At 40.9% G+C, this 22,378-nt stretch overlaps 2 protein-coding genes across 2 annotated transcripts; one reads left to right on the top strand and one right to left on the bottom strand.

The window, feature by feature from the left end:
- The first annotated feature begins 8,455 nt into the window (after nucleotides 1-8,455).
- pcolcea (procollagen C-endopeptidase enhancer a) lies at nucleotides 8,456-15,322 on the top strand. Its single transcript, XM_075486316.1, has 9 exons — nucleotides 8,456-8,625; nucleotides 10,556-10,664; nucleotides 10,743-11,001; nucleotides 13,738-13,862; nucleotides 13,955-14,091; nucleotides 14,182-14,471; nucleotides 14,552-14,629; nucleotides 14,713-14,883; nucleotides 14,986-15,322. Exons 1-9 carry the CDS (start codon nucleotides 8,537-8,539, stop codon nucleotides 15,114-15,116), a joined length of 1,389 nt encoding a protein of 462 aa, XP_075342431.1. The 5' UTR covers nucleotides 8,456-8,536; the 3' UTR covers nucleotides 15,117-15,322.
- Nucleotides 15,323-17,279: 1,957 nt separating this feature from the next.
- On the bottom strand, nucleotides 17,280-20,037 carry tmem88a (transmembrane protein 88 a). Its single transcript, XM_075486317.1, has 3 exons — nucleotides 19,583-20,037; nucleotides 18,228-18,553; nucleotides 17,280-17,878 (listed from the first exon to the last, which is right to left on the bottom strand). The coding sequence occupies exons 2-3, from the start codon at nucleotides 18,534-18,536 to the stop codon at nucleotides 17,591-17,593; spliced, it is 597 nt and encodes a 198-aa protein (XP_075342432.1). The 5' UTR covers nucleotides 18,537-18,553; nucleotides 19,583-20,037; the 3' UTR covers nucleotides 17,280-17,590.
- Between the last annotated feature and the right edge of the window lie 2,341 nt (nucleotides 20,038-22,378).

The following is a 22,378-nucleotide window of genomic DNA, read 5'->3' as shown; positions in this document are numbered from 1 at the left end:
CACCGCCAGAGCAGATGTGGGGGTGTGACCGATCTCAAACAGACCAATGAGAACCTCTTTGGCCTTTTCTCCAACATCCCGGTAGCGGATTGCATCGGCAACAAACAGGTGGTGATTATGCCTGTTTTCTATCCGTACTTCGAATGGGAACCTATGTCCTTAGTCCTATAACATATATCAATATCTCAATATCACTATTATGTCTAAAACAATGACAGTGGATCAATAAACTCACTTGCTCTTTTTAATCAATAAACTCACTTGTTTGTTTCACCACCAGAGTTCTTCAGAGTTACAAATAGTTTTGCTGGACAGCAGGTGTTTTTTGAATCCCTGCTGCTGCTGCTTGCGGCCTTGACATTGACCTTATGCTGGCACTTGTAACTTGCCTGACCATAATATAGTGAATTTACAGCAAGGAAAAAGACACTGATAAATTGCTTTAGGAAATGTTGACAGCACAACTTTTACCTTGAATAGCACACGGTGCCCCCGTCTCGGTCGGGTGACATCCACCCTCCATGTCACTCCCGATGACCCCTTCAAAAACTGGATCCACTGCTTTGCTTGATCCACGGTGGCGAGATCCACGCGGACTTTGGCTCAAAGCTGGTGTAGTCTCCAGCTGATGGCACCTCATTGTAATGGCAGACATGGCGCCTAAATTGGTTTGGTAGCCAGCCCTAGAAGTAGGAAACAAACAACTAATTATTAAAATCCACACACATAGATAATACTTTTGCTGGCCTTCACAGATCTAATAGATAGGCCATTCAAGACAGTGATACTGTAATGCTACTCAACTACTATGCCGTGCTCCTTAAAAATAATCTGAATACTGCAAGTTAATACAACTATGTCTATGCTGTAATATTCCTCATAGTAACAGTTACTGAGTGACATATACTGTCAAGACACCTTCAGCTGTGGATACTCCAAGTTTTCTTCAGGTCCCAAGCACACACAAAAAATAAGTCTGAAAAAGTAAAAGACATTTACAAAACCATCACAAAACAGCATGCCTAACTTAGCTACAGTAATTAATTATCTATGAACAACACCAAACTAACATGATAATAACTTACTTGCTAGTACCGCAGGGGATTTCAGGCAAGCTGTAAAAAATATGTATGAAGGCGGCGTCAGTGATAACGTGAGATAACGTTAGATGATTAGCTAGACTGTATCTAGTATTATTATACCAACTTGGGTGCTGGCATTAATACACATAACATGCTAACGTACCAAAGAAGCTCTGCGTATGTATGATCGTGATCTGTCATCTTCCGTACTGCGGAAGTTGGCGTGGTTTTGTCTAAACTGGGTTGGAAAAGGGATACACGCCACCAGGCCACCACAGGCCATCTCGGTAAGTATGTTTGTTTTCAAATCAGGTAACATTGGGTGCTTGTCAAGGCTAACTTAACTAAACTAGCTAACGGTAGCCAGTAGAGATTTGCTACTAGCACCAATGCACTTTATGTGCAGCACATATGTTTCTATAAACAGTAAAACTCACACAGGTAAGTGACGCAGCGGGACAAACTCATGAGCTGAAAAACAAAGTGTGTAAATGTGAGTTAAAGATAACGTGAAGATGTTCTGTGCAGCAAAGCATAAATTATATCATTTGGCAGGTAAGCCAAGGTGAGATATCTGGCTGAGGACAGTCACATTTACATTTGACCTCCGTTAGCTGTAATGCTAAATTTATGCTTTGCTGCACAGAAGTCTTAATGTAATCTTTAGCCCCTTTCACACTGCGACCCGCTACCTTAGTGGGTCCAAATTGCACCTTCGACCCACGACGAGCAATGTGAACGCTTGGCGTGTTGGTGACCCATGTCGCCTGAAGCCGAGTTCAGGGGGCATTGCCTAGTGGCAGAGCGTCACACGAAACACATAAAATGCTGGGCGTGTACAATGACGTAGGCACAAGCCATGCGTCGGAGGTAGGGTTAAATACACCTTGAGGACTCGTTTTTGCAATTGTATATGCAGTTCATGGAGATGTAATTTTACGGGGTGTGGATGGTTACAACGTGGGATGCTGCCGAAGAACATATGCGGAGAATACAAGAGCACTATAGTCCCCGAAATGTGGCGGTAAATAACGTCCTCTGCTCGGAGGCTGAGGAGGTCGCGGACCTCCTTGTCTCCCCAGTTGGCCATATTAAAAAATGTCTCGAAGTTGATGTAGGCTAAAACAGAGTAAAGCTTGTCCTCACCTGTCGCTGTTGTTCTGAATCAGCTGTCCATTCTGTCTTTTAAACTCCTCACGTCACGCCACGCCCACGTCCGACCCGCGTCGATTGCGTTCACACCAAACTCGGCTCGGTCGAAAGGCGAGTCGAGTTGACGCGGCAGCCCGGGTCGGCAGTGTGAACGCAACAGCGGACACACTAAATTCGTGGATTAAACACGGGTTATTTGTCAGTGTGAAAGGGGCTTTTAACTCACATTTACACAAAAAAATATCGAGCATGCGCAGAACGCAAAGTCTAATTCACCGCGTGCTTCATCAATCTGCAAACACGTTTAATTTGACTTTCAACCGAGTTATCTCGGGGTCTTAATCCGATCCAATTTCTCGTCAGATTAAGGTGTCTTAATAACTCAATCTTATTGTAATTTAGCCAATTATCCGATCCTTTCAGTGCCATGTTACCCCACTGACTGGAGGAGAAAATCCGGATTAAGGAGCTGGGACCCAACAAGCCCGACTTTATGATTAACCAGCAGTCCAAGGAGAAAGATAAAGTCCACAACCGGAGTTTTTGCAGGAGTTTAAGCTCAAGTCGTGGCTGACAGGCTGTGGAATAGCCAATGTACTTTTCTGTTTTCCCTGCATTCTTTTTAAAAGTGACAAATGTGACTTAACATGGACACTGTCAGGACAAACCGACTTGAAGCACCTCTCCGAACGCATTAAGAATCACGAACAATCAAGAGTTCATATGGAAAACTGCGTCAAGCTAGCTGTGCTCATAAACATTAGCATAGCAGCGCAGCTGGATGATGGACACCACGTTGCAGTAAACCTTATATGCTGTGTTGGTAATGTGAGTTGACCTGAAAAAAAAACAAATTGTGACAGATGACTTGCTACTTATTCATTTACCCATTGAACGGGTTACTTTAGTCATCATCACTACTGTTGCACCCCCTGAAAAATTTGTCCGGAGCCGCCACTGCTCCCTACCCACTGCATTACGCTTTAAAAAGATAAAGAATCTGAATTTAAACTACATTTGTCTGACATGCATTTATCTCTTTCATATAATTAATGCATAGATCTATGCTTTTGATGTGATATGCAGCCTGACTACATACAGTAGCCTCGGCAATCTGTCGCGGCATCCGAGCGCTCTTTCTCAGCTTTGCGCAGGCTGAAAACCTGGCTGCGCAACACCATGACACAGGAGGGACTAAAGGCTCTAGCATTGTTGCTGCGGTGTTGATGACGTCACGATTTCGTGCCGGCTATATATGGTGGCACAAGTCGATGCGCCAGTAGTTGCAATTTTCTCCGTCACAGAAGTGTCGCTGTTACATGAAGGTTACCGCTACTCTACAACCACGAAAGTCGAGAAGAAAACAATGCCACTGTCAAGAGCAGGAATACTGTCATCAATGATACTGCTGCAGTATCTGGAAGATGAAATGCTTAGTGTGTTTCTGTGTTCACGAAGTTCGTGAGTCAAGACAATTCAATCAATAGAGGTGAAGGTCTGAAGCCCACTTTGAGGGGCATCACCACTTTGAGTCTCTGCCCTCTTCTTTGCCTTCACGTATCTGTCCCGTAGCTTCTTCCACACATTCTTACAGAACTCTACCTCTTTCACCAAAGTTTTGCCAATCTCTGTCCACGAGTTTTGGGAGTTTACGTGGTCCCTGTGCTGTTTCATTGCAGTTTCGTACAGGTGCCTGTACAAAGGCACCTCCTGACTGAGCCTGGTCTCAAATTGGTCCATCCGGTTTGTCTTTCTCGGCGCAGCCAAGTTACAAAAATCGACTGGTGCACGACAACGCGCTGCGCCGCCTTTTCAATGGCGCGCGCCTGGCCTGAAACGTCATTTTGACATCACGGGCCGACCGCGCCGTGAGCAACGCATGAACTATAAATCCAGCTTAAAGCTCACAGTGACCTTATGGATGAAATCGATGTCTCGACCCCGCTTAAAATTTTCATCAGTAGGTCAACAGAGAGATGGTCCACTTTTGGAAATGCCTGAAAGCCCTGAGTCATGAGCGCAGACTTTTCTTTGTGGTGTATTTTTATGTGCTATGCCTGGATATGTTAAGTATCACTAATGAATAAAAGACACATTCAAGCGTACAAATAGTGCTGTGATGTTCCTTAAAGCTGCAGTCTGCAGGATTTGTTGTTGTCATACGTAAAGTCCTAATTTTTGGCATTTTAAGAGTTTACATGATCTATCAGAACGCTTGAAGTTGAAAACGGTGACCTCCGTAGTCGCAAAATGCAAGAAATGCTTATTTTTTAACCGAAAAATAAAAAGTTATTCAACTTCCTGTCCCGCCCCATCAAAACACATGAAAACTCGTGCACGTCTACGTGCACGCCAGATGCGCGTACACGACTCCTCATTCATCAACTCACCTGTCATTTGTGATCATGGAAGACACAGTAAGTAGACTAGCCCGTAATAAAGTTCAATAGTCTAGATAAATAAGCGTGCACAATCGGTGATTGACAGGCAGCAGAGCCCAGCTCGTAACCTGATTGGTTACCTTTTACCGGTCCGGTCTGCAATTTTGTAAACAAACCTGCTGGCTTTGGAGGGACCTAGCGGGACATATAGGGGACCTAGAGAACTCTTTTTTTTTTTTTTGTATTGGGGTATTTAATGTACTACTTTCAGAATCCCCGGACAGTTCCAGGCATTATGCTTGAAAAAGAGTTGCAGACTGCAACTTTAAATGGCTTGATTTAGTTATCAAAGTTTCATTTTCTTAACAATAAAGATGCCATGTTCATCCATTCTTGTTCTCTTATAACTGCGTGCTGTAATAAAATAATTTCAAATCAAATCCTTAATCATTGATAAGTGTGCGTGCTTAACCCGCCCCTCCCAACAAAAACCCCGCCAGCGTGTCAGCGTCACTTCCGGTTTCTGTTAAACAGAAATGCACGTAAAGCAACCCTACAGCCACATCAATAACTCGTCTCTTGCCTCTTTAAACTACTTTCTAAATGATTATTTATGTGAAATGCATGTCATAAAAACTTTTACGCACGTGGCATTTAACATGCTGTAAGTACGTTATGTAAAAGTTATTTTCCACATTATAAGCGAGCTTCCTGCTTTGTCAGGATAACCAGCTGAAACACAGCCATGCTGGCGTTTCACGTTTTTCTAATTTGCTTTGGCAGCATGAAATGATCGCTCAGGCTGACTGAAAGGCCAAATCAACAACTGGTTTCTAATCACTTTTTCTTAAACACGGCCAAACTCACAGCAGCGCTGAGATCTAAAACAGACTGATAGTATGAAAGCTGAACAAAATTAAATTGTCTGACACTGTAACGTGGAGCTGGAGGGAAGCTTAGCCACGGATGTTATTAGCATAGTTCCATTATGAAATAAAGTTGTGAGGCTGGAGACGAAGTGGAGGGACTTTCCATAGTGTACATTTATTCACAGATACGGGCCATACAAGCCAGGTCTCTCAACAAAATAATACAAGGACAAAAACATTCGTGGCCTGCAGCCTTCACCAGTGCCCACATTACTGAAGTCAAGGACGTCGACTTTGGGAGAAGCAAGGGTAATAGCATGTGACAAAACAAAGGAAGGCGCCACCATGTAGCGTCAACTGGCAATGCTCCATTATACTCTGGCTGTTACAACACCAATAAACACTTGTAATGAGTCTAATTATGAAACTACCAGTATATTGTTACAGCTCGGGTTGTTGAAAGAGAAATGAGGCCCAATGCTGCAGTTTTAGGTTTTTACCACCAGGTGTCACCATGGCAGCTACTGGTTTGGGTTGGATTGCAAATCTGCTGACACAAAACTGCCAGCCAGCATTCAGAGGGACAGCTAATGATTAGCTGATTATACATCACAGCACAACCATTTTAAATGTCCATCTGTTTGTCCGCCCATGCAATCAACAATAGACTTTTTCTTTTTAGCACTACAGCATCTGGTGCAGCAGCTCCTTGACTTCCCTCAATTTTCTAGCCTGTTAATCCACCCTTCTTGCTGATATGAGGATATCTGAAATAACCGCTGTTACTTTAAAAAAAAAAAATTTACTTACTGCTGTTTCTTTAAAATTAATTTAGTTTTTGTTGCTGGGATGCTGTCATTTCTTTGCCTTGGTTTTACAAATGATGATGTGTCTCATAAGTTGCTGCCATGAAAAGTGAGGGAAGGCTCACAGCACAGTGATTCTCTGGGATTAATATAATCATTGCTGAGGTCCTCATAACATCTGATTTCATCGTTACATCCTGTTTGTCATACTAGGTGTTCTTTGGCACATTTTATGTATTAAATACACAATATTTCCTCATGAATTGCGTATACAGTATGGAGTGTTTCAAGGAAAATATGTTATTGTTATTGCCTCATTTACTGAGTAGAATAGCATTTTATGTCTTTGAATCTTAACCAACTAATCTATCTAGACCTGAAAATGGTCTTACTACGCCTCATGGCATAAAAAGAAGACTGGTCTTTTTCAAACTATGGTTTGAAACAAACCACAATTACAGAGAACAGATGGGTCTACAATTGTGACTGAATCATCAGTTTGGATCAAACATAGTCTCAGATAGATTCACACAACCACATGGATTAATTTTCATCTGTTTTCCACATCTCCTGCGTAATATGTGTCGTTCACAATACCGTGTCATTCTTTTTTGAGAAATCTTAAAGAGATCAGCTTGGACAGAATGGGAGAGTGATTTGCCAGGAGACGTGTGAGGCAACAGCAGTCGTGTGTTGGCTCACAGAGGCACGAACATGACCTAACTCTGGAATGCGTTCAAAAACAGCTTTTCATCCTGTTAATCCATCTCTCTCTGTCAGATAGTTTTTGGTTTGTTTTCCATTTCTCTGACTTAACCAGCTTCTCCTCTCCTCCCTAACACATGTCTTCACGTGTCAACACTCATCTACCCCCCACTGCTATTCATTTTGAGTTCGTGAAAAGGAATGCAGGTCCAGCTTGAAGGTTTCGTCCGAAGTTATTGCAGAAACCTACACTCTTGGCTTTGATTACCGCTATGTGTAAAGTTCACTCTGACTCCCACCCACAATGGCAGCGGCTGCACAGTTGTGCACACTGAGACTCTGTTCACCCCCCAGCTAACCCCTGCACTTCAGTGCATTCCTGCTGACTCTTATCAAGACTTTGGGTTAGCACAAGCATAACACAGTAGGACCAGCTCCCGATGAGCACCAAAACTGTTTTAGTTCTCACCAGAAGCAAACTGGAATGTCTAAAAGTCATTTCACCATAAAAAAAGATAGATAGGTCTTTTGTGGAAACTGCTTTGTTCTCTTCTAGCTTGTCCATCCTGCTTGCCCCAGACTTTGATCAAGGTGTTTCACTTCTAGTCTGTAAAATTGTCAGATTTTATAGCATCATTGAAACAACATCCTCAATAGGCCTCAGTTTTGTGGGCCAGAGGGTTGGCTCCTCACCAAATCTTTCCAAGAAAGAATACTCCCCCGTCTTGAGTGTTATTCTTGTCTTGGTGGATTGTGGGGGCAAATAGACACTCTCTGAATAGATGGTATGGAGCCAGAAAAACTTCTAGGGCTTAGGGAAATATGTTAAGAGGGAAGAGATCGTAAGGTTTATGATACTTTAAACCACCCATTGGAGCTCTTTCTGGGTCTTGTACTCAGTTTGTATCTAGATGGCGAAAGTTAATGATTTTATGTGGAAAAAAGATAATTGTTTTTGTAAATCAAAGGTCCTATCTCAGGTCTACTGTGGAATGCAAAGATTTATGGCCCTTCTATTTGGGAGCCATTCCAGCCTCAGGCTCTGCCTCCACCTGTGTGCCCTGTATAATGACCAAGCAGACACAGGATGGAGTTAATGGCCGTCTAAACCAACAAAAGTTTCTCATAGCTTGGGTTTTAACTGTTTGAAGAACCAGACATCTATTCTTAAGGGATCTACTCCTTACTAAACTTCAGATATTGAACCCCTGAGCCTCTCTTTCCTAGATGTCCCCTTTGTATAGTTAAACCAGGGTTATTCTCAAGGAAACATCTGGCTCTAATTAAAACCTCCTCCCTCCGCCCACATTCACGTCATCCCCCTCATGGCTCTTTCTCACCACTGTTGTCCTTTCAGCATCTTTGCCCCAGTCTTCATCCATTCTCAATTCCCTCCTCTCACTGATTCCTCCCCACTTATTCATTCTCTCCGCCCATCCCGAATGAACAGCCTCCTCCTCCCCTTTTCTCTTACCTCTTGCGTCCTCATAACATCTCCGTTTTCTGCAGTGGTCTGCTTGGATTTCTTTGCAAACTGAATTATGATGCATTCAGGCTACATCTGGGGGCTTCTCTTGTTCCTATCTCTGACTTCGGGATGGGTGAAGGCCCAACAGAGCAATTACACCAGGTAAAGTCACCATTTGTGTCGATTTGACCTTTTGAATTCCAGTTCTCATTTATATGATTTTGTTGTCATTTCAGTGAAAGATTCTAATTCTAAAAAGATCATTTTAGTTAAGAGAGTCTTGCAGTTTCAAGATGGAAAGACTTTTTACTGATTCTTTTCTATCTCTGTCAGCACATTCTTTCCTGTTTGACTGGGCACAGATTTGTCCTGATGGTTTTTGGCTCATGTTGTGAAGCATGCTGAGTCTGCAGTGGCTCAGCTGCCGCAGATGTTATTGCTTTTGGTTCTGCCTGTGGGGTCAAATCAGAGAAATCTTGCTTTGGCTCTGGACATCTTGGCTTTAATCAGCAGCCGTCTGACTACACGGGGGTCCTGCTGTCTTGGCTCTTATTTACTGGAAAACATTCTCTTTCCATCCATTGCCCAGATTGCTATTGTTTTCTTCTAAAACTTCTTATTTGGATTAGCAGACACATCTTTTCTTACTTATGTCATGACTAGTTTAAACATCTCAGTTTTCCCAGGTGAGCAAAAACTCTCCATGTAGCTACAACTGTAAACTGACTTCATAAACGGCATATTTTTTGTGAAACATTAGTTTACAAATGACCTTATGTATCCTACTGGCAGAAAACCCAAACAGGAAATTTTCTGTTTAAAATGAGTTGTGACCTTCAGTGAGCTCTGACTGTCTGGGAAGCAGCTGAATTGTTTGTCCAATATATTTCCAATATATTGTCAGTAGTCTGTCAGCAGTGAAATGGTTTTTTCAGTCATTTCAATGTTGTTGAATTTCTCTTTTATTTATTCAGCTGTATCTTTACAGTCTAAAAGGAGCAGTTCAAAAACATTTTCAAAACGTGGTCGTCATCCATAGCAACTTTATGACTCTCTCTCTACTTTAAGGCAATCACGAGCTCTTTAATTAACTGTGATATTGTTGTTGATCTAACTGAGCTTGTTGTTATAATGGTTATGATGTTTCTTGGTTACACAGAAATGTAGTTCAAATCAACATTGCTTCACATTCATTGTGGTGAAATGCACATTGCCTTATTCATGCTTGAAACTGTTGTGATTATGCTCATGTTTGTGTTGAAACAACACGTTTTGAAAAGTTGCTGACCCCCAAAGAGGTATACTCTCCAATCAAAGCCCATTCTGTGCCTTAACTCTTTGAAGGGGAAACATTACGAGGGTGTCTGAAGTCACATCCAACTCTAAAACACTGCTTAGATCTGAAAGACTGTCATTGGGTGAGGCACTCGTGTTTTCAGGGTTCTGACATATCCCAAATCCAGTTTGGTGGAGAATTATTTAGCCTCCCCATATTTGTATCCACCTATGATCTCCACCAATAACTAAAATCATTTTGTGTTCACTTTACCTCAGAGGTGGAAAGTCGAGACTCTTTTACACTTTTAATCTTGCTATGAACAGCAAATTTTCTCAACTTAAGAAAGAAACAAGCTAATAACTGCTCTACAACTACCACAAGGAAATCTTACTTCATGTTGGTATTTTCTTTGATTTTCTGCTGGAGTTGGACATTTCCAACTCTCTGTTTGTAACTGGACCACAACACAAGGCCATTCAATAAAAAACATTGCATATATAAGCAATAGCTCTTAAAACTTGCACCAAAGAACTTTCATAAAACACAGAGGAATAGACCAACAGTGAAGTTCACTGTTTATGGAGCCTGTATGTGGTGGATGGATTACAACATAGTTTTGAACTGTGCTGGTTGATTAGTTACTTCAGCTTCATATAAACATGAAAATATAAACATTTGAGATTAAAACCACCAGGACAGGCTAGGTTCTGTGTGCTGTCTCATGTGCTAATAACAGGCCTTGGGTTCATTTGTGTAATTTATGTCAACAATATCTTTGTAAGTCAAGATATAAGTAAGTCTGATTCATCGCAGGCCTGTGTTCCACTGTGGAGGAGATCTGGTTACAGACTCTGGCTTTGTTGGCAGTGAGGGGTTCCCAAGTGTCTACAAACCCAACAGCAAATGCACCTGGCGCATTACCGTGAGTCACTTTACCCACAACATGTCTGAATGCTGACTCTTGTTGTTTCTAACTATCATCGATCTGTCTGGTTTCAAGGTTCCTGAGGGAAATGTGGTCACGCTGTCCTTCCGCATTTTTGACCTGGAGGCTGACTCACAATGTCGCTATGACTATCTGGATGTTTACAACGGCCATTCCAACCTGGTGCAAAAACTGGGTCGGTTTTGTGGAACGTTCCGGCCCGGTGCTCTGATTTCAACCACAAACACCATGATGCTGGAAATGGCGACCGATGGAGAGACTCAGAGTAGAGGATTTGTGGCTTATTTCAGCGGAACCAAACCCTATGTTAATGGTATGTGGTCACATTTAAGAGTGATGATGAGGTTCTCTTCTATTATTGTGTCATATCTAAAAAAACGTTTTCATTATGAATGGGGTAGGGCACCACAATTTTTAAATCAAGCCCAGCATAATGTGTAAACATTTTCAAACGATAATTATCATAATTGTTTGAAATTTTCTATCAGTCCCATGATTCAAATTCTTATATGTAAGTAAAGTTAAAGTTGGAGCAAAATAGATCAAGTCTTGTTGTCTTCGCCAGATATTTTTTGATATGTTTACCAAATGAATGGACACACTTCATTTGAATCAACGTCCTAAATGGTAGGAAAAAAATAAACAATGAGACAAGTATTTCTAAATGGTTTAAAAGAATATAAAGATGTCATGATTATCAATTCGGGCTGCGCAGTGGTGTAGTGGTTTGCAATGTCACCTGACAGAAACAGGATTCTTGGTTTGAATCCTGGCTAGGGCCTTTCTGTTTGGCATTAGTATGTTAACCCGTGCATGTGTGGGTGCTTCCTCCCATCCTAAAACATGCATCTTAGTTTACTGCACAGTTTATTGGCTGTTACACTGAGCAGAATTTTCCCTTTACCATCTTATCGTCTCATTGACCTCATAACACAGTAACTAGAGGATGTATTGCTGGATACATCTGCAATGGCTGCGCACTGAATGTTGATTTGCGTGCAACATGAAGAGAAGATACAACTTGCCCTCAATGCAGAATGTAGATGAAGGACTCAGGTGCATCTCACAAGTGAAGGGGAGACATTTAAAGAGTGGGGAAAAATACAGAGAGAGGAAGAAATGAAAAAGAAAAGAAAGAGCATTTACTTCGTAAAGAATAGGCTGCATCACTGAACAAAAGGCAATCTGGGTGCTGAAATATACTGAGGGAAAGCACAGGTGACAGAGATCAGGTCAAGGCAGCTAATCACAACAGGAAACACACAAGGTCAGTGTAGACCCTGAAACGACAGGATTTCACAACATTCTTGTTCTGTCATGTCTCATCCTGCTTCCCAGACCACATTATCCTGTTTAATTTAGTTGTGGTCAGCTCTCCACTCACGCCAGAGTCTTCACTTCCTGCCCTCATTTGTGGCTTGTGTCACCTGTGTTCCAAACTTCTGAGTGTTCTGCTTCTGGTTATTTGTAAAGAAATGTATTTCTAAATGCCCATGAAGCTAATCAATGGTGCAAAAATTGATCATCTGGTGTTTGTGTGATAGCAATGAACTGTGATCCCTGGTGTGAGTCCAGGAGAGGACGTTTGTTCCACTGCTCTCTTCCAAGATTTCCTGTAATCTATCTCTCTACTGTCTGACTATTATATCAAAAAGTAAAAAAGAAAAAAGTTTATGGGGAAAAACACATCATTTGTACATTCATGAGAACTAACAGTAAAGTCAGTCTTCTTTTTTTGTAGAAAGTATGAAACCTTCTAAAGACAAAGAAGGAGAGTAAGGAGAAAAGAGTGCATGGCAAAGATAGGAGAGGTGAAGAGAAACCACATTTGCAAGTAATCAACACTGTAATTATATCGTGTTAACATTTCTTTTCTCCAACGATGAAACTGTTGGATTAAGAATTGGAGACATAATTACTGGTTTCCTTGACATTCCCTCTGAACAACTATATGAATCCGTTAATAAACCCTTCCTTTAAGATATAGTACAAAATAATCACGCATTTGTTCTACAGAGCAGGTCAGAACTGGAACCCTTAAATTTGAAGTACTTTCAATATGATTAGAAACAATTGCAAATGGACAAATTTTGTAAAGAGATCTGAACACATCACAGCAGCTTTAAAATCTTTACACTGGCTTCCAGTCAGTCACAGAATAGATTTTAAAAGCCTGCTGATTGTTTACAAATCCCAGAACGGTTTAGGCCCAAAATACATCTGTGATATGTTCAGAGAATATAAACCCAGCAGAGCTCTTAGATCCAAGGACTCAGGTCAGCTGGTCCAGTCCAGAGTCCAGACTAAACATGGAGAAGCAGCATTTAGCTGTTATGCTGCAAATAAGTGGAACAAACTGCCAGTGGAGATTAAACTTTCACCAAATGTAGACACTTTTAAATCCAGGTTAAAAACATTTCTTTTCTCATGTTTCTATGCATGAAATCCGCGCGTTTTTTTTAATTTATCTGGACTGTTGCTTCTTTTTAAATTCATCTTAATTATTTCATTTGTTTCTTTTTATATTCTTTTATGTATTTTTAATGCTTCTTACACTCCCTGCTGCAATGCTTTTATTTTATGTAAAGCACTTTGAATTGTTTTGTACATGAAATGTGCTATACAAATAAATTTGACTTTGACTAAATAAGAATATTCTGATAAACAGTCTAAAGTTAATGAATAACAACAACCAAAAAAAAGACTTTCATTTAGTACAACCAAAAAGCACAAAATGTAGCACTGACACAATTATTAGCACCTTTTTCATGAAGTGTTTTACTGCTTAAAGAGGGCCTCGCTGTTTCCAGTTGCTTTCCTACAGTGGCAAAGAAAAGAAATTTGGCGGTGGCAGAGAAGCAAAGGGTTAAGAGGATTAAGAAGAGCAGGAAACTGTTTAATTAGGATCCGAATTTTTTTTTTTTTAATAAGTGTGAATTTATTTAATGCATTCTCTTTAGACCCAGTGCAAGCCTTAAAATTCAAAAGGTCATCAAGAAAAAGCTCTACCCATTCATCATCCTCATGGAGTTTATTCGTCTTGTTTCAGACGAACAGTCCTGTGGAGGAAAGATGACAAAATCCCAAGGAGAGATCAAAACACCTAACTGGCCTGAGAAGAAATACCCACCAGGAACCAGCTGTTCCTGGCTTATCACTGTGGAGCCTGACATGGTTGGTGACACACTCATTCCCAGCATGATCGGAGCCTTTACAACTTCAAGTGATCTGGTAAAAGCATATTTCTCTTTCTGTCTGCGATCCAGGTAATCCAGGTGAACTTTGATAAATTTGTCTTGGAGGCTGACTCTTACTGTCGGTTTGACTATGTGGCATTCTTTAATGGTGGAGAGAAAGATGATTCACGCCTGATTGGAAGATACTGTGGAGATCAGCTTCCACTGTAAGATTTTTCTCTTAGTAACTCTAAAAAATGCTTTTCTTACTCTCACGTACAATCTTTTTATTAACATTTTTTTTATCTCTTCTCCAGACCTGTTCTCTCCAGCGGTAACGTGCTACTGGTCCAGTTTGTGTCTGACCTCAGTGTGACATCTGATGGATTTCTTGCCCGCTACACTAGCATCCCACGTGGTTCCCAGTCAGCAACACATCCTGGCGTCCCTGCACAGCCACTCATTCCCACCACCACCAAAATACAACCTCCTCCTTTGAAACCCACAGAGAGACCCAGACCAGTCAAGCCCACGAGAAGCCGGGGTCAGGGCACCACAAGCCAGGACAGGAGGGTGACTGTCCCAAGGCCAAATGGAAAGAGGCCTGGTGGGTAAAAGCGTGGACATTTGTCAGAAGGTGCCCAAACAAGATCTAATGCACTGTTTCTGTGCTCTTTATACTTCTAGTTGCTCAAAATCCTCTGTGTGCCAAAGCCTGTAAAAGAGATGGAACCATCAAGACCAGCTTCTGTTCCAGTGAATTTGGTAGGTTCCCTTCTTTTCAGTTCGAATGCACGCAAAGATAAGCACCCCGATGTTGTTTTCTAACTGAGCCCTCCTTTTATCAGTGATAACCGGGAAGGTTTCCTCTCTGTCCGCTGGGCCCCGAGGCACTTTGCTCATTAACATATCCCTCATTAAGGCCTATAAGGCAGGACGGTTAACCATCACACAAGTAGGAGAGACCATGGCAGTGAAGCTGGTCTCACAGTGTAAGAAGTGCCCGTTGCTTCGCAGAGGTATGAACTTTTTAAATTCACCCACACATCAGAGTATTAGCATTCGAATTTCCTCAACAACACAAACCTGATTCATTTGTCTGGTCTTTCCTTGTCTGGCAGGTGGTAGCTTCATCATCATGGGTCAGGTGGACGAAGAAGGACGTGGTACCCTGCAACCTGGTGCTTTCACTGCTCCGTACAAAGCCCCACACCACAAATTACTGATGAATATCAACAACCTACCGTGTTAACATCATACAGTTCTCCCAGTGAGGAAATTAGGACTATACACACAAATCCAGATTGTTTTTAATGTGTGCTATGGACCTATTAAAGCACAATATTACAGTCCATTTGTATACAAAGATTAAAGGAATTATATTGTTTTATACAACCACCTGCCAAACCTTATGTTTGTAATTTATACATGAATAAAGGTTTTATATCTCTTCGAAAAGCCACGACTGCACACTTTTTCACCTATGACTTTGATGCCAGAGTGATGACTCTGACTCCATCTTGTGGATCAGAGGAGTAATTGCACAACATCTGGGGACTCAATGATAACCTTTCAATTTCAGATATAAACCCGTCCCAGTTTACATCTGAAATGGGATCGACCTTGGTGATTGGTCTTGGTGATTTTGGACTCAGTATAAAGGGGGACAATGTTGAATAAAATGTCCACAAAATATAATCACAACACGTTGGGGAAAATTATCACTCTTGATCCTTATTTGGTGTGAATCGTGTCCTGCTGTGACCTGTTCATTATGGTTCATGAAGAGAAGATACAAAGAAGTGGAAATTGGCAACAGAGAAGGTGTCAGGGGTGAGAACCGTGGAAACATTTCAAGCATTACCAATGAAGCAGTCACTGCAGTCAACCAACCGGTCTGAATGACAAACCACTGACTCAACCCATCAATTCTTATTTTGAATTACATTCAGTGATTGTTTGATATTAACTTCTTTCAATTTATTTGTAAGAATGTAGTTATTGTTGCAGAATAATAGAATAACACAACACTATAGTAAATGTGCATATTTAATCACCGGCATTTGCAAAATCTCTTCAAGGATTTAATAACAAGTTTAAGTTCCACCATGTATCAGATATGCCAATGTACTGCCCCACTATTCATTATTTCTTCTCCTTCTTCATTTGATCCTGGTTCTCTGTACCTCCTACTGAATCTGTTTATGCCAATCATACCTCTTAGAAAGTTGTTTTGTAATTAACATCATCCTCATTTCCCCTTGGACTGAGTTTAATCTTCTCCTACGTCTCTAAAACAAAAACAAACAAAAATCCATTTTGGTTAAAGTTTTGAGTCTTGACAGAATGTCATTCCAAAACACCTAAATGTACATGTTTCCAGCACATAATGCAGATAATTGTATACAGCCTCAGACTTTTTATAGTTAATTACACATAATTTTGTATCCTTAAATTCTAGAATATGACTGATGGGTGTCCATCAGTAAAGATGTCAGTTATGTAGGCACCACTGCAACAATATCATATCACAAATATGATATAAGCAATAATTTTTATTCCTCACAACCACTCGTGGAATTTCACTGTAAAATGACACAAATGTAACATACGGTATCTACCAACATGGTACCTTTTATTTTCAAAGGCTAGTAGAATCTATGCATTTTATCAATAATGTTTCATCAACCCTTACAAATGATGAAAGGAAAAGAAAAGTAGGAAATCAAGGGCACATTCTGGAGTAGATGCTAATGAGTCACCAGAATACCACACATGTATCTTTAATTCAATATAATCATTAGCATCACTGAGAATTTGCACTAACATATTGATATTGACAACTCATAACTCTTTTAATTCAGTGCTGTGTTGAAGAGTAACTGAGCAATTATACTGGGGTTCTTCACAAATTTGTGTACAGTTTAGCTACTATTTTAAATATCTCCATTCTGTGATACTAACTACAATACAAAAATAAAATATTCTACTTCTTACAGGCTATACTGTTTATAAGATACTAAATAAATTCAGATGAGGATATTACAACCAAACAGTATCAAACTTAAGACCTACTGTTAAATTTTGAGCCATAAAGCAGAAAGAATACAGAATTAAAACCAGCCAGAATGTTGATCTGGTGCTCACACGTACATGTGAAATTACGTTCTGCTGATATTGACATTCTTCATTGGTCTTGATAATTGAATAATATTTAGAATATGTGTTGTATACTGAAAAGAACGTACTTCTACCAGGGTGTTGCTTTTTTGCACGTTATAGGAGTGTTTCCAGAGGAGTCTAGTTTAAATAAAGACATGGTTTACTATAAACTCGGTATCTTAAACACTGACAGTAACTTGTCACTTGGTGCATGCACACAATATTTTGAGCAATAAATGTTGTTTGAACTGGATATTTTGGTAATAAATGTTTTAATTCAGTCCACAGTCCATCACGTTCACTTTTCTTTTGTTCTGTGTAAAACTCAAAGCTGAGAAGGTAGAATGTAATTTTATTGTAAAAATGTGTAAAATATGTTCGATACATTGAAACTGCATAGAAAAAGCAACACTAACAATACAATTATCATTCAACAATTCAAAACAATCAATACAAATGATGAACTATCATGGCTTTTGGAGAGAAATACGGCGCTGATTGGCTTTACAAAAGAAGCTAAACAACATATTACAACCATGTACAATCCTCCTCGCCTCTGTTATCTTACACCCAAACGCTCCCCTTCCCATCCCTCTCCTTCTGTTCCTGCTGACTGCAGCAGCCTCCGGAACCTGGCCCTCGACGCTGTGACGCGGGCAGGTTCTTGTAGACAGCACGGCTGTAAGGGATGAAACACATGCCGAGCTGGAGGTGTCGGGCCAGGCGGCAGAAGGCAGCGAGTGCCAGGACAAGCAGAGGGGTCATTAGCAGAAAGCCCACCACCAGCAGAGCCACACAGGCGGTGTCGTCCAGCAGGTCTGAACAGTACAGCGATGTTCCATGGGGCTGCACCTGGAGAGCAGGAGGATTAAAGGCTGAATAAAGAGGGGGTGCTCACACAAGAAAAGTTCTGATCAGTATGTGTGCTAAATTTTTTAGATTTTTCCCATTTCTGTTGATGTGCAAAATAATCCCACAGTGCATTGCACATAGAAATTCTACTCAGCCACACCTGCAGGAAATTAAAACTAAGCCCCAGAAAAACAGTGTCAAATGTCTGTAAAAACATGTCTCTTTCCCTGCAAAGTGCAGCTGGCATTCCAAGACAACGGTTTGATTGACAGGCTGCATACCTTCCAACTAGCCAAAGAGGTAACAGTTAAACGAAACATTGTTTTATATTTTTAGTTCAAAACCTTACTGTGGAGTGGCAGAGGAAGCCGAAAATGATCATGACAAGAGCTGGGGTGAGGATGACGCCGAAGATGATACTGGCCAGCCCACCGTTGATCAGTGCGATGATCAGATTTTGTGCCGTGACCAGTACAGAGCACGCCCAGCAGTCCAGAGAGCCCCTCAGCTCCAGAGGGCCATCTGCGCCTTCACTGCCACCCAGGGAGTATGGAGGCGGCACCACGACCCCTGACCCCGCTCTGGAGGGGGAGCGTGCATCAGAGTGGGCCTTCTCAAACACTGTCTTCTCCAGCGTTCCATTTCGTGAAAGACTCATCTTCTCTGTGGTCTGTTCTGTAGGAAAACAGTGGGACTTAAATGTAAACAATCGTCTTGATTCATATAACTTCGTGTCTCACAATGCTGAGATTATTTATGAAAGCTTGCCAAGCATGTTAAGTGTGTAAGCTTGTCAAGATGATTAAATATCAATAAAATACAGTGTATTTTCTTTTGCATCAAAATCTTCCCGCCCTGCACGCCTGAAGAATGTTCAGCCATTAAGTAAGAGGGTTTTTAAATAATGTGATAAAATGTGTGGAAAGTCAACACAGATAAATGCAGTGCTGTTGGTGAGGAGGAAATGGGCTTCACTGACTCCACCCCCAAACTTCAGGATAACCATCACCAGAACAATGAGCCAGAAGCAGCTGAAAACCCCCACTAATCACCAGTGTCAGAGCGATGTTATGACTTTGATTTTAAAAGAACAGATGAACATGGAAGCATTTATTTCCATCTTTCTTTTCATTTCCCTTTTACTTTTACAGACATTTTCTATGTGAAAAAAATGACCAAAAAAAACAAAAACATTTCACTGCACTCCTGAAGGTGTTTACAGCTGATGGTATTCAACCATGTGAAATCTAACCATCCACTTCCTCTGATAGATGTGGTGCCTTATAAAGGGACATTCTACTCTAAGATGGGGTTCATGCACATTTGATGAACAAAGTGTCGTCCAGTGTTGTACAATAGAACCCAAAGACGAATAAAATATACAAAATAAACTTTAAGGATATTGACCTTTTGAGAATATGCAAGGCTCTTAAAATTTGTAGTATTTTCTTTATATTAGATCAAAGCAATAAAACAACCCTTCTTGTGAAAGAAGGTATCTGACATTCCTAAAGTCTAAAGAGCTTTTTAGTTACTTTGAGAGAGGACTGTATGCCAGCAAAGTCTACCTTTCATTCTTTCGTAAAGCTTCAACACAGAGAAAACTTCTGATTATTTGTGGCCCCCATTTGAGAGCACTGACCTTTTTGTTGCGGTAAGGGTTATAACTTTTTTCTGTTCATTCAGGATTTCTGTTGTACTCACTGTTAGGTAAACCTTAGGATCCGCGCTCCTGCAGTTCAACAGTGGCAGCAGATGAAGAAAATTTCAAGAATGTCCTCCTGATTTATGTCCTCTCTTTGTGAAAGTCCAAACCTTAAGGATGGAGTCCAGGAGAAGGTTGAGCTTTCACTTTTTAACCAAGTCTTAAACCTCTGGTGTTCCTGAAGAAATAATCAAAAGTTTGCCAGCTGTTATGAATCTAAACGTCTGCCTCAGACCTGTTCGAGTGGGTCAGAAAAAAGCTCTGTTGACTTGTGGCAAATTGTGCTTTCCCACTGGCTTCAGCGCTTCCTTCCCTGACATTCTGTTTCCTCACTCTGACTCCAGTTTGAGATATGATTGAGTCTGTGAGCCTGTATCCTGTGTTGCCTCGAATGCGAACGCACTGAGAGCAGACTTTGCTGTGTTAAAGGCTGCTGTTAGTGTGTGCAGGGGAGCAGCAGAGGGGGTTTTCTTTGATAACCTCTGGAACCAGGGGGAGGGAGGAAGAGTGTTTATTTGGATAGATTAGAGGAGTCAGGGTATGCTGCCCAATCCTCAACACTTTACACCCTCACAGGGCACTTTCTCCACTCCTCTGTCAAATACTGATGAGGCGGGGTATACAATTCAACAACTGGGCAGGTTTTTATTTTGTTTTTTATGCTAAAAGCAACTCATTGTTCCATAAGATGTTGCCATGCTTAAATCACCTCGACTGCTCTGCAACAACCCAGAGCTTAAAAAAAAAAAAAAAATAGAACACAAAAAACTAAAGCAAAGTGAAGAGCATGCCAGATTTACGTACGATTTATTTCAAAGGCAGGAATGGTTTGGCCTCTGACCCTGTGATGAAAAACAGATCTTCACTCTCTGAAAACATAAGGAAATGAGGATGGGGGAGAACACTTGGCTAATTTGGTGAGGGAAAAGAGGCTGTCATGGGACTGATAAGAAGCCAGAGGGGCTCAGTTCAAAGGGTGAAACTGCTATTTTGATATGAGTTCTCATTTTTTCATCTCACTCTGGACATCTTTGTTTATTTATTTCTTCACAGGGGTAGATAAACATAATCCCTGGAGAGAATAAGACTGCTTTAATAGTTGGTACAAGGAGACATGATCAAAGAGTCCATGGTATTAAGGCAGTGGGGAAAAAATGTGGAAGCAATGAGTGTTTTTGTCATTAACAATGCCACAGTGTGCTCTGCTTGTATGTGGATGTCAATGTCTGAGTGGGCTGGTAGAGGAAGAGCAGTCTTCCTGTCCTTGGAACCGGGATATCCGCTGCTGTGTCCTCACTCTGTGTCCACATTGTGATGACCATGTGTCTGCAAGTTGGGCAATCTTATGTCTTCTGACACTGGATTCTGAGACAGGAAGAAATGACACTGTTTTGCGTGTAGTAATTGTTGCCGATCATTGTTTTAAAAATAGTTACATATAATATGTAAATTTGGGTCTACGTCCCAATGATCAACGATGTATAAGATGTATGAGTTTTCTCATTTCATGAATCTGTTTGATTTAATAGAACATTCATCTTACCTTTCCTTCTTACCTAAATGGAGAAACTGCAGCATGTAGCTTTGACAAGATGGCACCAGGAAAGTATTGGAGGGAAAAATAAATGAGCACTGCACCAACCCTAACGGTAGCAGAATGGTACAGTGGAGCCACTCAGTGGCCATCAACGGCAGTCTGATATAAATATAGCTAGAATCGTCAGGTCTTTCTGACACACTCGCTGTTTGCACTTGCAACAACTTTCAAAGTTTTATGGCAAATAATGATAATTATGATGATGACGAGAGCATAACTTGACAGATGAGTGTGGCTGCAAAAGCATTTGCTACCCAGAAGGCAAATGGATTTGGACCCATTGAGACCAATTTTTGGGACACTATGTTCGGTGGATGCAAACCTGGAATACTGATTCGACACTTATATTATGTGCAATATTGGTACCTGCACTCCACACACCCAATGTTTCACATTCCAACATATCTTTGTAGATACTCCTTCACTCTATACGCTACTCTTCCCATTTAGATGTCTTTTAAAGGTTTAGGAATTGCAGAATGCTGAGAGGCATTGTGCCATCCTTTTGTCCAAAACATTTAATTTCATGTGTTAATATGCATATGACAAAAAAAATTAATAAAAATAAAACTGAATTCAATTTAATTAACTGACAGATCTATTCTGGTTTGGGCATTTTAGGGCCAGTATAGGCTGCAAATTGGGTACATAGACTTTGTTTGGACCATCGACAAGGGAACATGCCGGTGAACTTGAGTAGACATTAAGGTCATTCCTCCTATACTTGGCCCATGCTTTCCTTTTGGCTTGCTAGTTTTGAACTATTAAGCGGTTAAAGACATTGAAAACTGGGTAATTAGAGCTAAAGTACAGCTAAGGCCGGTGGGAAGCTCATCACCAAACCAAACTACCGGATACGCTGATTTTTTTCACGACAAAGGAACTTTGATCATTCGGACAATGCATTTCTGTGATTTCTCTTGGGGATGCTAAACTAAAGCTTTGATGTGTTAGCAGTGCTGGAGAAAAAGTGATGTCTGACATAGATTTCATGGCAATTCAGAAAAATAGATATTTTACTATTAACCAAAAATGGCAATCTGCTGGTGGTACTGGAGGAGAGGGTAATAAGATTGTGATCTTATCATTCTATTTTAAACCCATAGGTCTACATGTATGCATGTATGCTGTCTTCTGTTCACAAGATATTACTACTGTAGTGAAATGTTTACTCAGTCAAACACAACACAACCATTCT

This window comes from Odontesthes bonariensis, chromosome 16 (assembly GCF_027942865.1).
Source record: "Odontesthes bonariensis isolate fOdoBon6 chromosome 16, fOdoBon6.hap1, whole genome shotgun sequence".
Classification (NCBI taxonomy): domain Eukaryota; kingdom Metazoa; phylum Chordata; class Actinopteri; order Atheriniformes; family Atherinopsidae; genus Odontesthes; species Odontesthes bonariensis.
This window is presented reverse-complemented; position numbering and strand designations above follow the sequence as displayed.

What these genes read in the sequence shown, in the direction of transcription:
- pcolcea (XM_075486316.1), top strand. Translation starts at nt 8,537, where the DNA reads ATGATGCATTCAGGCTACATCTGGGGGCTTCTCTTGTTCCTATCTCTG. An exon ending in TGTGGAGATCAGCTTCCACT is followed by an intron (nt 14,092 to 14,181) that starts GTAAGATTTTTC and finishes TCTCTTCTCCAG; the next exon opens with ACCTGTTCTCTCCAGCGGTA. An exon ending in GTGCCCGTTGCTTCGCAGAG is followed by an intron (nt 14,884 to 14,985) that starts GTATGAACTTTT and finishes CTTGTCTGGCAG; the next exon opens with GTGGTAGCTTCATCATCATG.
- tmem88a (XM_075486317.1), bottom strand. Translation starts at nt 18,536, where the DNA reads ATGAGTCTTTCACGAAATGGAACGCTGGAGAAGACAGTGTTTGAGAAG. An exon ending in GCTTCCTCTGCCACTCCACA is followed by an intron (nt 17,879 to 18,227) that starts GTAAGGTTTTGA and finishes CCTGCTCTCCAG; the next exon opens with GTGCAGCCCCATGGAACATC.